We start from the raw sequence: 17254 nt of genomic DNA, 5'->3' as shown, positions 1-17254 counted from the left end.
CTCCAAAGAGTGTTGATGTTTGTAGTTAACAGGCAACTAACTTGTTTAGACTCAAACTGGAAATTCTCATACCTGGGTGAGCAGCAGCTCAGGTTAGTTTACTTCTTTAAGCCTTGGGTACAAACTGCATTCAGTTTGCCCCATGCATGTGTCTGGTTCAGCAGTCAGCTGAACAGTTGGGCTAAATTTAAAAATATTATGTTCCCATTTTATGGCTTTCTCCTCTCCAGGGTTTTCTCTTCACACTCTAGCAGCCTAGGATGCCTAGGCCATTTCCCCTGGTACCCTGGGCCAGAAAGATGATAGGCCACCCCTGTTCTGCCGTGACTGCAGTTGCCCTCAAGGCAAAGCCAAAAAAATGGGAAAGTCATCCTGCAAATTACTTGCTCAAAATTTCGACTCCCCTCCAAAATCTGCCTTTGTTTAGTCTCCAGAGCCTACAGGTAGTTTTTTTTTTTTTTTTTAAAGTTCTGTTCAGAATGTGTTGCTGTTATTCACAGAAATATCAGTTTCTTAGGCATTTATATCGTTTAATGCCCTTACTCTGTCTTAGCTCAGTTACTATAATCTCTCTCACTCCTGGACTACGCAGCAGTGACCATAGTAGTCTCTGTTTGTATTCTCAATCTTCTCTAGACTGTCTTCTCAAATACATTAGTAGAACTTTTCTGAAATACATCTGTGATCCTGGCATTCCTCTACTTAAACCCATTCAGTAGCCAAGAGCTGCCCATCACATAGATGTATGTCTTCTTGAAATGGATTCCCAGGCTCTTGAGAACATAACTCTGCCAGACAGTGGTGTGCTGGAGCTGGCTCATACTTGTTTGTGAAAACCAGCAATTAAGTGTTTAGAGATTTTGCAAACTGGTGGTCAACCCATTGGTAGCCTGAAATAAGCTTTGGAGTATTTACACCATGAAAGTTGGCCATCCCTACAATCAGGGGTTCCCCACCACTACCACTCTAAGAGCCAGTGGACCAGCACATATCTCTTCTGCAATTTTTATGATTGAGTTACACTGCACAAAACCTGAAATCCCTTGACCATAACTTGCTGTTTATATATACCTCCCTTGTTCTTCTTGGTGTACTCCTCCACTGTCATCCACTGGGCCAACCTATACTTACTGTTCAAACTTAGCTTCTGTGGAAAGCTAACTTTGATCTCTCTGGGTACGTAGATTATCACACCTTTGTGCTATCATGGCCTCAAGACGGTATTAAAACTTCTTAGCACAGCATACAAGAGCCCTCATGGCCTTAGCCTACTTCCCCCTCTTGCAGCTGCACACATGTACTCTACACTGTAGCCAAATTAGTCAAGTTATCCTTCTGTGCCATATTGTTTCATGTCTCTGTGGCTTTCACACATGTTGGTCCTCTTAGCTGGAATATCGCCTCCACCCTCACTTCACTGGCCTAGCTAACTCCAAGGCATTAACGTGTAATACAAATATCCCTTCTGTCTGGAAGCCTTGCCAGCTTCCCATCCTCATGTTGGATTTGGAAACATTTCCTTTGGGCTCCCATTAAGACTTTGTTCATATCCAGATGCAATTGATTTTACTTCCTGATTCCCTGGCATTTCTTCCCTATGGCTAGTGTTTTCATTATTCACCCCTCATTTCTCTCTGTCCTGAACTACTGCAATGATATCCTGATAGACTGATAGACAATGTCATGTCTATAATAATTTTTTACTTTTCTGGGTCCCTCAATAGACAGTAAGTTCCTTAGAAGAATGTATATATTTAAACGCAATAAGTAATACATGAAAATATACTGATTAAAAAAATGAATGTAAGGGAGACTAAATAAACAGCTACAGAGAAATAATGGCAGGAGGGCCTGTGAAAAGACTGAGTTAGCCCTTGGAGGTCAGATAATTTGGATATTATTTAATAAATCATGGTGTAGCATGTGATGGTTTCTGGACAGGAAAGTGTAACAATCAAAGTATTTAGGAAAATTGCTTGAGCTGTAGTCTGCAAGATAAATCAGAGTTAAAACAGGGCAAAACTGTTAACTAAGAGAACAATTGAGAAAAACTATTGCAATAGTTTGTATAAGAAGTAATAAAGATAATCACTCTTGATATATCATTACACTTGGTGCTGTTCCTAAGAATTAGTATTTGAAGTTCCTTTTAGTCTGTATGTGAGTTTTGGTTGTGTGTGTGGGGGTGCTTAATGTCTCAAATTTAATTTCTTTCTCCTTATTAAGAAGTTGAAAAGTACATAAAAATGTGACAAAAATAGAATAATATCACCTTACCCAAAATTCAGAGGCAACCACTGATAACATTTTGACATGTCTTTTTCCAGTATGTTTTGTGCATTTGCCTGTGTGTTGTTATGATCACATTGTATACATAGAATTTCATATTCTGCTTTTCTGACTTATATGATATGATAGGTAGCACTTCCTCCATTCCATGTAAAAATGTAAAGATCCCATAAAATATCTATAAGATAGTCTTATGCCAGATTTTACTTAACTCCTTAAAAGTGAACATTTTGGTGCTTTAAATATTTTGTGACAAACTGTGATTAACTTTTATGGTAGAAAAATCTTTGTTTTAATTTGCCTTCTCTCCAGTGGGTAGATTACTATTGGGAGACTTACTGGGTCAAAATCTACAATAATTTTAATAGCTTTGAAGTTTCTTACCCAATTGCTTTCTAGAAATAAAGTACCAATTCCATTAGCAACTCCAGTGTGTAATAGTGTCTATTCATTTGCCCTTTCTAAACAAACTTTAACATGCATGCACACATAGGAGAACACTTGAAAAATTTATCAGCTTTGGCAACACAGAGTATTTCTTTGTCCCCCAAGTCTGCTTTTTAAGTTTTTAAATTGTTACTGTGGCAACAAGAAATATGCTCTTTCTCTAAATATATATGTATACATGCATTATATAAACGGATTTGTAAAGCATAGTAACTAAGAATTACAGTCTAGTTAATGAAATTGACAACTGGCTGGAATTACTAAAAGATAGGCAGATACTCAAAACCTGTTGCTTTCCGTTTTAGACAAATGAAAAAATTACCAGGTCTCGTTTTAAAATATTGTTACATACAAAACAAAAATTGGAGAACTTTCTGTTATGTACTGATTAGGACCAGAATGAGTATAATAAAAATATTTTCTGTAATTTGGTGAGTACAGGTTAATTACATAAAAGTTAGATTTTAACTATTATCTGTCATTTCTCAATTTCTGGAACTTTGTACCAAGCTTTCAAATGATAGGAATACCAGTGAGGTCAGAGTGAAAACAATTTTAAATCAAACCTTTAGTCTACTGAATTTGATCAACTGAGAAATCTTAAAGCAAGTGTTGGCAAACTTAGGCTTATAGGCCAAATTTGGCATGTAGCCTATTTTTGGATAGCCTGTGAGCAGAGAATGGTTTTTACATTTTTAAATGGATGGAAAAAATCAAAAGAATAATAATTGTGATGTTTGAAAATTATATGAAATTTAAATGTTATTGCCCATAAATACAGTTTCATTGGCACACAGCCACACTCATTTGTTTACATATCACCTATGGCTGATTTTACACAGAGTTGAGTAGCTGCAACAAACTGTAAATCCTGAAAGCTTAAAATATTTACTATCTGGCCCTTTACAGGAAAAGTTTGCCACCTCTGCTTTAAAGTAATATAGGATTTATATTTTTGTCACTATGTGTCACTCTGTTTAATGAATATTTCCAAGATGCTCTGCTGCTCATCAAAATTAATTTTACCTTGTTACATTTTGCTTTTTTTTTTTTTTTTTTTTTTAAGATGGGGTCTCATTATATTGCCCAGGCTGGTCTTGAACTCCTGGGCTCAAGTAATACTCCTGCCTCAGCCTCCCAAGTAGCTAGGACTACAGGTATGTGCCACCACACATACTTTTAAAGTTTTTTTGGGGAGATTTTTAAATTTTTAAATTTAATTGTTAGATTTTAAAAATTTTAAATTTAATTTTTAAATTTTTAAATTTTTAAGTTTTTTTATAGAGATTGGGTCTTGTTATGTTGCCCAGGCTGGTCTTGAGAAGTTCTGGCCTCAAGTAATCCTCCTGCCTCAGCCTCCCAAAGTGTTAGGATTACAGGCATAAACCACTATGCCTGACCTGTAGTTTTAAATATTTGCTATTTTTTCATAAGCTCATGAAACTTCCGTTATATTCATTTTGGATAAATGTTTTATTATTTTCCATAGCTCTGTCTAGAGCCTATTTCCACTTGCTTGATGGTTTGATTACCACAATTAAGTCATTGGTAACTAGAATTCTGTAATTCTGAAAAAAATGCATAACCCATAAATTATACATGTTTGAGGCTAAAAGCAAGTGTAAATCCTTACATACAAGATAAAGGCAATACTATTCCAAGCAGTTTAACCAACAGTGCTCTCTATTAACTAGAAAAGGAAGTTAAACAGCCTCTATATAAATCCTACCAGTTGGTGGAGATGTCACTATAGCTGGTTTGTCTAAATTAAACAAAGCCTCCCTTGACTATGAACTGCACATACTGCCTATATTTTGGGGAAACATTCTATAAACTCACACTTCTGGTCCCTAGATTCAACGTAGCATAATGTGACATACTTCTTTGAAGACCAGTCCCTTGCTGGTTATTGTTCTCATCCAACCTGATCTAAAGTCTACTGAATTGGAATATTTAAGAGCCCTTTGTGATGGCATCTATGATTCTGTGCAGCTGAATATATTCAATTATTCCCTAGGAAATAGTTTTCTTCTTCCTTTGTTTGTTTAGGCAAGAAATTGTTGTGAGATATCCAGAATGTTAAGTGATTCTGCCCCAGAGCATGTGTTAGAAACTATAAGGAGCATTTTATGACTTTCAATTCTAAAAGGTTTGTCAGCTTTGGATTTCTAGAATTGGTTGTGTCCATGTTTCTCTTCATCCTATTGGGACTTACTGTTGTTAGCAACCTCTTGTGTGGTTTTAAGATATCTTGACCTCTTTGAAACCTTTCCAGGTGTCACTGCCACTTTCTTGATCTCTGCAATGTTAGCTACATTGTTTAGTGGAGTTAAGTTCCATGAACTTTAGAAATCCTCCCTGAGACTATGAATTGACTAACACCCAAGGTAGCATAAACAATGCAGACACAAATGTTCCTAAAACAAAGCTTGCTGGGCAATGCAGGATATGATTTGGAGTCTGGAAAAAGAAATATTTTGCTCAATTGTGCATCTATGACAAGCTCCAGGTGCAGTTTGAAACTGAGTGGCTAGTTTTTCTGATCCTCATGTAGCCTCTCATTAGAACACAGCAGAATTTTCAACTGTGAATGTAATGAATGTAAGGAATCCCATGAAGACCCTCTGGGCCCATTAAGGCTTCTGGCTTCAGAGGGTCCTAAAACCCACTTACATTAGCATACAGAAATATAGTAAGAAGACGTCGTTTTTTATAAATATTATCTAGGTTATCTAGGTTTTAGTCTTAAGAAGATTATAATGACTGCAGCTTATTTTAAAAGTTGCATCCACAAGATGCAGTTACAAATTTAAAAGAAAAAACAAAGTTTATTAGATACCTGTTTTATGTTTAGAGTTTGTGATTAAGAAGCTCCTATTATTTTTGGTAACACAGTTAAGACCTTGCAAGGGTTCATACTTGGACTAAGAATCCCCTATTAGTTTAGCCTTAGATGTGGCCTACTATTCCAGTGATTTCTCAGCCCTTCTTTTCAAACTTCACAGCTTGGCTATTCTAACAGACAAATCATGCTGCCAAAACCTAGGGGAGTGAGACAACATTGAAGTGACACTGTATTGAGAATTAAAAGATAAGGAATTCAGTCCTAATTCTGCCACTACCTAACTTAACATTTCTATTGGTCTCCTTATCTATAAAATATGCATAACAAATAATACTGCACAGGAATGCTGTGAATATAAAACTTGTAATAAATACAAAAAGGCCTTGAAATAGTGCAAATGAGTATGAAAATGAAAGGTGTGCTGGTGACAGTGGTTGTCTATTCATTCTTTCCTGCTGACCTCCTCTCCACCCAGAAACTGTATGTCTATAGCATGAAGACTACTGCTCCCCACACTCCTGAGCCAGTTGTTCTCTTATGATCACCCTTCCCATCCTGGCTCCAGTGTCCAGAGAATCCTGAGGGTCTCTGAGGGATATGCAAGCTATGCATCTTCAAATGACTGTGGAGAGTTAAGCTTCCTCTGCTTTGCTTTCTACTGGCTAAGGCCTGGAGCTTGCTGTGTGTGCATCGGTAAAGTGGCTACAGGTACAGTGTACAATTACATGTTACTGCAGCTTCTCAGAGGCTTCTTTCCTGTCCCACATAATTCATTGCTGGGAATGCAATGACAATGGAAACTTAGAAGATCTAATAGGTTATACAGGAAGTGTTAACATGAGTTCTCTCTAGGTGGTTGGAATTATAGGTGTTTTTTGTTTGGTTTTGTCAGTATACCTGTATGCTCTCACTTTTGTAGTCCATAGGAAAAAAAATTAAACATAGATGAATTTGAAACAAATAAAACATCCTTTATGTTACACGAGGAAAACAACTTAAATACTTCTAACATGGACATTTCTAAAGAGGAAAATTAGAAAACAAGGGTATGTGATTTACCCTAAAAATATGAATGCAATACCATATCATGTGAAAAAATTTTTATGAAAAACAGTCATGTATTTCAGTGTCCTGTCAGATTAATGTGAACTAAATATATTTAAATAAGAAATACTGCATTATATTTACTTTTCCAAATTGTATACCAATAGTGTGGCAATCTGCTGAAAAAACAAGAAATCAGCATCTAGCTACCCTCAGATGGAGCCCAAGGGGTATAATGTATTCTGATGCTGGTCTAGAGACCAGATGGGAAAACTTGTTCTCTAATCTAATGACTTTCTTTTAATCACAAGCAGGCAGTAGTTTTCTTATTACCCAGAGTTTAACAAATACATTATTCTCGAGAGTACTTCCTAGGATTTCTTTTGCTCACTTAAGACTACATCTTTGTATTTAATTCATCTTCATATTATCGCTACAGGACACATATCTCTAATTATTCCCATCTAAAGGGACAGGAAAATGAAATTACACTACTTGGAAAACAGACATCCTTTGGTGTGTCTTTTCTCAGTGCTCCCTTGGACATAGTTTTTCACTGTCATTGTATCACAGATTGTGAGCTGTCCTCAGAGGGCAAGGCCTGTGACTTACCTGTCTTTGAATTCCCAGTGCCTAGCATGTGCCTGCTACCAAGGACACACACAGAAAAAAATCTGAAGAAACAAATGAATAATAATACCAAACACAATGCTTATGTATTAATGCCTTATACATATGAATTCACTTAGTCCTTATAACCCTATGAAATAAGTACTACTTTTATCCCATTTTACATATGAGAAAACTGAAGAACAGAAAGTAGAGCAAGGTTACACACAGCTAGGATCCAAACCTGGCTCTCGAGTCAGCCTCTTCATCACCACACCCTGCTGCCCCCGCCCCAAGCACCAGTGCTAAACAGGAAAATGCTCCATTCCAAGAGAAGCGTGTGCTCCCATCTCTAAACACTCTTGGGTTTCCGTCAGATGTAGCTACGCTGTGTGGTTCCTTCGGAGACTTAAAAAGGGAAATAACTGGACAGGCACACAAGTGCAGAAGAAATGAATCCCCAACCTTAACAATGGCTGTTTGTAAGGGTGTTTCTCAAATACCTGTGGGGATTTGTGAGAGCGCCAGCTGTACTGGTGACTGTGGAGACTCGCCAGCAGAATATTTTCATCAGTATCCACCTGGCCAAACCGCAGTGTCTCCTGTGTGTCGTTACAGATCACAAAATGGCTGAAGACCAACTCCTCTACCTCAGGGCATTTGTTCTGAAAGAAAAAGGATACGAAAGCCAACATGGATCAGATTAATTGTAAGATGTTTGGCAGCTGTCTGCCCAGTGGCGATTGTTACAACACAGAAACCCTAAAAGATCTGTTGTCATTAGCTCTGGTATACAAAGTATTCTATACTGCCAGGATAAGCACACACATAAAAAATACCTTTAAGAGATTTTAAATGTTCCAAGAATGTGTTTTGATTTATACTCCCTCAAAATAAATCATACACGCTGAAGAGTAAAAGAACAATGAGATCCCTCAAACTTTTAACATTTCTTAAAGTGAATTAACATGCTACAAACAGTGCTGTACTGGGTAGTGCACGTTTTTGAGCAGAGTACTGGAGGCTAGAATTACCATGTTCCCAGCTTCTAAACTCAACAATCAAGACCAATTACCAAAGCCACAGTTTGTACCCTACAGAAAGTAAGAATCATTTAGGTAAAACATCCCCAGATCCCTTAAGAGGGAGGGTGGATATGTGTGTGTGTAAATCTGCTCAGTGAGAGATGTAAATAAAACCATAACTTTCCCTCTATTGTTAAGAGGCTGAACATACAAAACAGATCAACTCCAGAGTCAGTGTAAGCCAAGTTGCAGTTTTCATGAGAAATAATGTTTGTTGAAACAGTTTTCAGTATCTGTTTCAGCTAGGTCATCAGTCAGCTAAAATCCTTCATTAGTCAGCTAAAGCGCAGCAAATTAATAATACGTTCCTTTGTTGATAACTCCTTTCTCATTTAATGGTGCCTCCATTGGTTGCTGTTACATTACAACACTGGCAAAGTAATAAAGTATTTCCATGCTTACTCTTTTATCACTCTGGTTAGGCTATGGCTTAAAAAGAATAAACATACTTTTGGTAAACTAAAAGAATGCTAAATAAATGATTAACTTGAGAATATAAGAAAAAAATCATAAGTAGCTAATTAATTTGCAGATAATGGGAGATAACATGTAACTGATGCTTCTCCAGTTGGCCTCTATTTCCTGGCTATGGATCTAAATAATGTCAAAATGCCACACTCCATCATTTGCCACTTTACTGAGAAGTTGGGGAGTAAACAGAGATACAACTCAGAAGCATTGTGATTCAAGTACGGAGGAGGCATGAAGCCAAGGAGACTACAGATGAATGTACTTGGAATCCAGCCTGGGCCATGACCAGACTTGTACCCATTAGGGTACAGACTCATCTTGGGAAACAGAATCTACTCCTAATCATCCAGAATGCCCTTGAGGTAGGTGGGCAGGCTCTATGCTGCAGGTGGTGAAGTGGCCCTGACATACCTCATTCTTCCAGAGGCCCTTGAGGACTTCTAAGCCCTCTCACATCATCCATCTATTCCCATTGAACCGAACCTTGCTTCATAGTCACACTAATCGCCAAAAGAGTTTCTGGCTAAGTGAGACCAAAGTACTCATAACAACAAGCATCTGTCATCTACCATAATACTCTCTACTATGGATTTTAATTGGTAGCAATGATTTCAAAACTTGACTGCTGTTGAGTTTTAGATGAATCATCTTACCCAGCCCCTGCCCATGCCTCCAACTGCATCTTGAGCTACTCTCCATTTGCTGAGGGCATTTGCTCAGGACACTCCAGCTCCACTAGCCTTTTCCAGCTCCTCCAGCACTACGCTGACCTCCTTCCAACTCATCCAACACATCAAACTACTTCCTGCCTCAGAGCCTTCCCTCTGCTTGGACATCTTTTTCTCCATTTCTTGCTTGACCAACTTGTTTCTACTCAACTTCCAGATTCCTGTTTTAAGGTTGGTTTTAAGAGCAGCCTTCTGAGATCCTCCCAAGGTCAAGGTAGGTTCTCCTATTTTACGCTTACATAAGATTCTATATTTCCCCTTCAGAGCACTTGTTAATTTGTACCATTATGGGTTCAATATTGTCTCCATAATTAGACTTTATGCTGCAGAAGGGCAGCAACCACGTCTTTGCAGTTTTTATTCTTTGCAGTTTTATCTTCAGTATCCAGCATAATGCCTAGCCGATAAATACTTAGGAAATAAACAAATGTAAACTTCGGTAGATTTAATTTGTAAAATTATAATTATATATTCACTGTACAAAGTTAGAAAATACAGGGGAGAAGAAGGGGAGGGAAAAATTAGGAAATACAGGAAGTATGGATTTTTAAAAATCTTTAATTTTAAACTCAGCAATAACTACTGTTAACATTTTGCTGAGTTTTCTTCAAATAGTTTTTCCCTTCTGAATGTCCTGCCTGTTACTATTCTAGTCTGTCCTATCCAATCCTTTTTTATATATTTATCTACAAACCTTTAATCAAACTGGAATCATAGTATGTAATTAGTTTTGATGAGATTTTTCCATTGAGCATTATATAATCAACATGAACTGCTCTACTTGTAAACATTTTTCTTTCCTTTCAGTGCGAGTACAGACATGAAGAAAGGGATATGATTCCAATCTCCCACTTAGTTACACATCCTGAGATTAAAATTCAGTTTTCATAATGAATTGGGATCAATCTGCTGGTAACACAGAGGTTAAGTTACCAGATGGGGCTTGAGCAGCAAAAAAACATCATATTACTTTCTTCATCTCTAAAAACTGACCTTTAATAAATGATGAGGGTTTTAGGAAAAAATGTAAATTAAAGAACACAAGGGGGTTGTTTACATTTTTCTAAAGAATATTCAAAGTCCTCAGGGAACTATTTCTCTACCGCTCCTTCATCTGTGGAGTTCATTATAACTGTAATAAGTTTAAGCATTTCTTGGAATGTTTTAAATTCTGTTGTAATATTAAAAAGTTCACATGTATTTGACGTCACATCATAGATGTTGAGCCTCAGAATGCTCACTTGGAATCATAATTAAAAGATGGCTTATCCACATTTAAGTTTCATGGAGTGTCATACAAGCATTTGCAATTAAACAGATATACCATTTTGGTGTAAGAGAAGACACATAAGTGTAACCTTAATTTAAGAAAAAAACCCTTTTAATACTTTTTGTCCAAATCTGGGAAAGTGACATAGAAATATAAAACAAATTGCAAATGGCATTTTGGATCCTTAATCTGTTTTCACAAAACAGTCATCATTTATAAAAGGGAAAAGAAAATCTATAGCCAGAGAAATCAGACACTGATGAAGGCTTCTGTTAATCTTGAGCTTATGACCTAAAGGTGGAAGGCCAAATTGTTTCATGCTTCAACTGTCTGGTCCATCCACACTGGGGAAAAATCACTTGTCTCCAATATGAATCTGATAAAAGGTATGTGGAGAACTAAAATCACTTTGCTTGCTTATTAAATTCATATTTTTCACTGGCAGCAATTACACTATATGTGAGCAGTATACACACAATAAAATCCAAGTTTGGGAAACTAAACTTCCGCTTCTAAAGGGGATAAACCACATTCAGAACATCTTAGAAACAATGAACTCAATAACCCTTTGTAAGCCCATTTCAATGTCAAATGTCCTATAATTTCAAAGTAGTGCACTTTCATATTTACTTTAGAATACACAGGGTTAGGTGCCTACCACATTAAAACTTGGTGGCAAGTACCCTTGACATGAGAGGAAACAAGAAAATTACAGCAACAATTACAGAAGTATATCCTCTTGTGGCTCATGTTAACGTTGCCAAATCCCTGTATAAATCAGAACCAACTATTCATAGAATGTACCTGTCAGCAATATGCTATGTGACATATGGCTCTACTTAATCAAATATACAATTCCATTAAAAAAACTCAGAATATTCCTTCAAGGCACTATGTTAGCCAGTCAGTCATTCACACTCTGATGTGGTTTAAAACATTTAAATATTTATGCACCATATTTTATTTATATGTATAGCTGTGTCTAAGAGAGTATTTTTACCCTGGGAGGAAACTGGTATTTCTGAAGGCCATTTTGCAGTAGTTGCTACACATGAGTCCCCTTATAATGGTTCTGATACCAAGACAAAAATATCCTGGGTTTAAATGTTCTATCAATGATTCTTTTATATTTTCTAGGTTTGTTTTTTATTAAATGCATTGTTCAAAATATGACCAAAAAACAGAAATTGGAGCCATAGAGGTCTTTTTTTCACATGGCTATTTGAACCAGCTGCAAAGATTTAGATCACACTAGCTCTTATTTTACGCATGTCCTTTGCAACAAGAAAACCATGGAATGCCCTTAAAAAAGATTTTTAAAATATAAAACAGATGTGTTATCTTCTTTCCCTTTGCTATTATAGTGCCATGTTAGGTAATTAATTCCTTGGTCTTGTATAGGTCTTCATGCATATAAAGAAAAATATTTATTCTCATACAAATTCTTAAGTTAGAGAACAAAAGCTCCTCTTCCCCTTAACTGCTCCATCCCAAAAGGAGGTCAGTGGGGGATGAAGCACCGTTTCTCTTGGGTAGCCAGCCTCACACAAATGTAATATATACAAAATGTGGGGAAATGTTTCAGCTTAAATAGCAACACAAACTTGATGGAAATACAATATAACACTAAAATCAGTAAGGGAAGCAAAAGTGATTTGTTCTTAAATCATTGAACATATTATCATCCAAATATTCTGTGAAGTTACTTTTGTGCTAGCAGACATGGACAGGTTTCCCATTTTAAATATGCCACTTATCATAGACTTACGCTTCATCCCTTTTTTTGGTTTGGTTTATTTCTGATAAGAAATAAAAGTTAAAAAATTATTAAAATAATCAAGGCTCTCTAATTGATTTAAAAATCCATTATCTAGTACTTTTTAGTGAATCAAAAAGTCAGAAAGAGTAGAGGAAAAAACTAAGACTGTATTGTACTCACATATTTCATCTCGCTGCTTTTTTTGTTTGTTTGTTTGAAAAGATCGAATGCTTATCATTAGAAAGGGTCACACAGGTTCTTTATTTCTGCAATGGACCGTTAGACAATTTGATACATAGCTAAGTTGAAGCTTTGGCAAACTAAAGCCACAATACTTGGAAAAAATTTCTGGGAATATGTTACTTTCCACACAGATGTGGTGCATTAGTCACAAAAATGTGGGCATGATCTCCAATGCATGTGTAGAGAACCTATATTCTCCAGTTTTTCAAAAATAACATGCATCACTTTGCCAAAACAGAGAAGGCCTCAAGTATAATGGTGCCCATCAAATTCTTCATTCTCTAACATTTTTGTTTGTGTTGAACTTATTATCAGAAGTGATAGCATACAGAACCTAATAAAAGATCATATGTGGCCAAACTGTAAACTGTTATGGAATGTGCATACCTGTTGCCAAGCTTGTATTGCAGTGTTTAGAGAATGGACTACATGCTGTCCAAGGTTTACAAATACAGAATCAACTATCACGGTGCAGTCAAGCAGCTTTTCCGCTACATCGCTGGAAACCGCCATCTGCCCGAAGATGCTGAAGGGTTTCACCACATTTTGCATAGTGACATTTCTGCACTCTAGAAGTTTACAGTCTGCTTGAGCTAAGAACTGGATCTCCTGACAGACAGAACCATTATTCCACTGTCGAAGATACATGTGTGGTTCTCTGAAGGAAACAATCATGTATTCTAGTTCAGATGGCATATTTCTGTCGGAAACAAATGGCTGTAGGTACTGTGGTGCAGCTGTTGAGAAAACAAACAAGGAAAACAGCAATTAAGATGAGCCAATACTTTGTGAAAATAAAGAGTGAAATGACATTCAAACTATTCACTTTTTGATTATTGAAATTAGTTTTTGGTGTTTAAAAATTCAAATTATTTATTGAAGATATTATAATCTTTGGATTCCCATTTGATATTTGAAAACAAAACTGTTTTGTTCAATTAGGCCTCTTAAATATATATTGTCCAAAAGTAACTTTCACAAAAAATTGATCACAGAAGCCAATAAATAAACTGAAAAGCAGGTATCTATCTAAAGAGAATTTTATAGGACTGCTCTGTAGCTACCAATCAAATCTCAAAACCAAAACAAAAACATGACTCAAAGAGAGTTAGAGAAAGCAGGTTAAACTCCATTTTTGCTGAAAAGGCAAGATGCTTAACAACAGCTATTTTTTTTTTTTTTTTTTGAGATGGAGTCTTGTTCTGTCACCCAGGCTGGAGTGCAGTGGTGTGATCTTGGCTCACTGCAACCTCTGCCTCCTGGGTTCAAGCGATTCTCCTGCTTTAGCCTTCTGAGTAGCTGGGATTACAGGCACCTGCCACCACGCCCGGCTAATTTTTTTGTATTTTTAGTAGAGATGGGGTTTCACCGTGTTAGCCAGGATGGTCTCAATCTCCTGACATGGTGATCCACCCGCCTCGGCCTCCCAAAGTGTTGGGATTACAGGTGTGAGTCACTGTGCCCAGCCAGCTGTGTTTGGTTTTAATCTGATTTTCTCCTCTTCCCTTCATTACATGTAGGTCAAAAACCTAATATATGAGTCAAAATCTATCACCTAGAAAGGGTTTGGTACAGAGCATATTGAGAAATAATTGTTCAAATAACATTAGTAAGCTTATAAAAGGCCACTTTTGGTGTGTGGGAAAATTTAAACTTCCTTCCAAACTTGTAAAAATGATACCCCTTTAAATTAATTTGAGACTGTGCCTATCTTTTGTGGAAAGTATTCATGATTTTGAAATCAGGCAATACCAAGTATTTTTGGAATCTATTTGCTACTAATGTAATGACTCAGGATACTGAACAAGAACAGACATATTTCTTTCAAAGAGATCTGATATGGTTTGGTTGTGTACCCACCCAAATCTCATCTTGAATTCCCACGTGTTGTGGGAGATAATCGAATCAGTGGGGCAGGTCTTTCCTGTACTGTTCTCGTGATAGTGAATAAGTCTCACGAGATCTGATGGTTATAAAAAAACGAGTTTCCCTGCACACGCTCTCTTAGCCTGTTGCCTTCCATGTAAGACGTGACCTGCTCCTCCTTGCCTTCCACCATGATTGTGAGGTCTCCCCAGCCATGTGGAACTGTAAGTCCATTAAATCTCTTTTTCTTCCCAGTCTTGGGTATGTCTTTATCAGCAGCGTGAAAAATGAACTAATACAAGATCATAATTAGAATTACAGTAAAACTAACTTCCTTGAAAAATTCTCGTTAGGTAGCATTCAAAAACATGTCAGCTCAATACCATTGACAACTTATATAATAGGTTCATAAGCTGGTTCAGAAGTAAAGGTTATGCCTGTTTTGCCAAGTCAACCCCAGGATAACTTTGCCACTGCTCGCTTTATACTTCCTGAAAATACATTATCTAAGATTGTTGACTTCTCTTTTGAAAACACTCAAGAGAAAATGGTAAGTATTAAATGGATGTTATTCTGATGCTAAAGAAAAGAGTACCTGTGCCTAGTTGGTCAAGGTGATGACAAAGATGGAATTCCAGGTGAGCAAACTGGAAAGAAATGCAAAGGGATGGGACAAACCATGGGGTAAAGCAGGAGTCAACTCTGGTACAGGCAGCCAGGGCTGTTGGAGTCACAAGTGGATCACAAGTGCTTTGAGAACCAGACTCACTTGCAGAGCTATGGGAAAGAAGTGATAAAAGAAGTTCAATAACCAAAATTTCCCAATATTATATGAGTGAAACGTCTTTTTATAAGGGTTTCTAAAACTAGTACTGAAAATCCTATAGTCAATATTTTATCAAATCTTCTGTATTTTCCTATGTAAATTAGCTATTTTTTAAAATTAAGCTCGTGTTTGGCCAGGTGCAGTGGCTCATGCTTGTTATCCTAGTACTTTGGGAGGCTGAGGCAGCAGGATCACTTCAGCTCAGGAGTTCGAGACCAGCCTGGGTAACATAGTGAGACCTCACCTCATCCAGAAAATTAGCTGGATGTGGTGGCATGCACCTGCAGTCCCAGCTACTTGGTGGTTGAGGTGGGAGAATTGCTTAAGCACAGCAGGTCAAGGCTGTCGTGCACTGCATTCCAGCCTGGAATCATGTTGATTATTCTCTATGAATTGTTCACAGAAAACTTTTAAAGGATTCCTCAAATGCCAACTCATACTGATCTATGATCATACTGATCTCCAAATCAATGTGCTTCCATCCACATCTCACAAAACTTACGGGCCATTTGTTCTGTTATTAGTTTAAGATCAATGCAGTTCAGAGTATGACTCTGCCACTCAAAAACCCAATACTTCAGTGTCACCATAAATATTTCACCATTGTTTTACTTCTCCAGATTGTCCATACCCATATTTCCATAGGAGTCAGTCAATATTCTTTATTAAGCACTCACTCACTACCATAAAAGTTATGACCATAAAAGTGCCATAAAAGTTATGACCATATCCAGAAGAATGAGGGTCCCATGGACAATTACAATGCATGGGTCCTCTCTTCACTTGCCCATCCTCTTAACACTATTTTATACAAGTTAAATCTTTTCTTTTTTTTTTTGAGATGGAGTCTAGTTTTGTTGTCCAGGCCAGGCTGGAGAAGCGTGGCACAACCTTGGCTCAATGCAATCTCTGCATCCCAGGTTCAAGTGATTCTCCTGCCTCAGCCTCCCAAGTAGCTGGGATTACAGGCACCAGCCACCATGCCCAGCTAATTTTTGTATTTTTAGTAGAGATGGGGTTTCAACATGTTGATCAGGCTGGTCTTGAACTCCTGACCCCAAGTGATCCACCCGCCTTGGCCTCCCAAAGTGCTGGGGTTACAGGCATGAGCCACCAATCCCAGCCTGTATGAGTTAAATCTGATTAAAGTGAATAGTGACGGCATCCATAGAAGGGAAGATGTCTGCACATGGTGGCTGCTGCTGTGCACGGGAGGCATGCTGCCTAGATTGCATTAATGCTAACAGGAGCACGAGACCTGGGAATTTGGGATTGTTGGAGGAGAACAAGGTGTGTCCTGTTAATTGTGGATCACCGAATCAATGTTGCCCTTTCCCCACAGCTCACTGTCTTCCACTCTCTTCTTTTCATCCTGAAATATGCTCTGTAGCTATCACAGCCTGGCTCCCAAATCCATGAGGAGCCTAAGGACAAGCAATGTCATTTACAGTATCCTAGGGAGAACTATGACAGGAAGCACTAAAGAAACAAATCCTTGATTTTCAAAGAACTCACAGTCTAACTGGTGATACTCAATACGTAGACAATTACAAAAATTACCAAACAGAACGACCCGCCAGGAATAGGAAAGTGGGAAGTGCTGCCAGGGTGGAAACATAAGAGGAACTTAATGGCATGGGTGAATCATGTGGGATTTTCAGAGGTGTGAATCTTCCATTGGGTTTTGAAAGAGGTTGTGAAACAGGCTGGTGAAAATGAAAGCTAGGAGCATTCCAGCATGTTTACTGAGTTGTTTAACCTCAAAGAGTTTT

At 37.5% G+C, this 17254-nt stretch overlaps 1 protein-coding gene across 5 annotated transcripts in view; it reads right to left on the bottom strand.

Moving 5' to 3' along the window:
* VPS13B (vacuolar protein sorting 13 homolog B) overlaps positions 1–17254 on the bottom strand; it is an 868795-nt gene that overhangs the window by 85951 nt on the left and 765590 nt on the right. For all 5 annotated transcript variants that reach the window (XM_055116771.2, XM_063606452.1, XM_057303059.2 and 2 more), the window contains exons 41-43: positions 15252–15433; positions 13178–13527; positions 7738–7899 (exon numbers count right to left, since the gene is read on the bottom strand). In XM_055116771.2, the coding sequence (XP_054972746.2) occupies positions 7738–7899; positions 13178–13527; positions 15252–15433 (694 nt within the window). The remainder of the gene's footprint in view (positions 1–7737; positions 7900–13177; positions 13528–15251; positions 15434–17254) is intronic.

The sequence above is a fragment of the Pan paniscus genome, chromosome 7 (assembly GCF_029289425.2).
Source record: "Pan paniscus chromosome 7, NHGRI_mPanPan1-v2.0_pri, whole genome shotgun sequence".
In the NCBI taxonomy this organism is placed as follows: Eukaryota; Metazoa; Chordata; class Mammalia; order Primates; family Hominidae; genus Pan; species Pan paniscus.
Note: the sequence above shows the minus strand (reverse complement) of the source record. Positions and strands in the feature narration are given on the sequence as shown.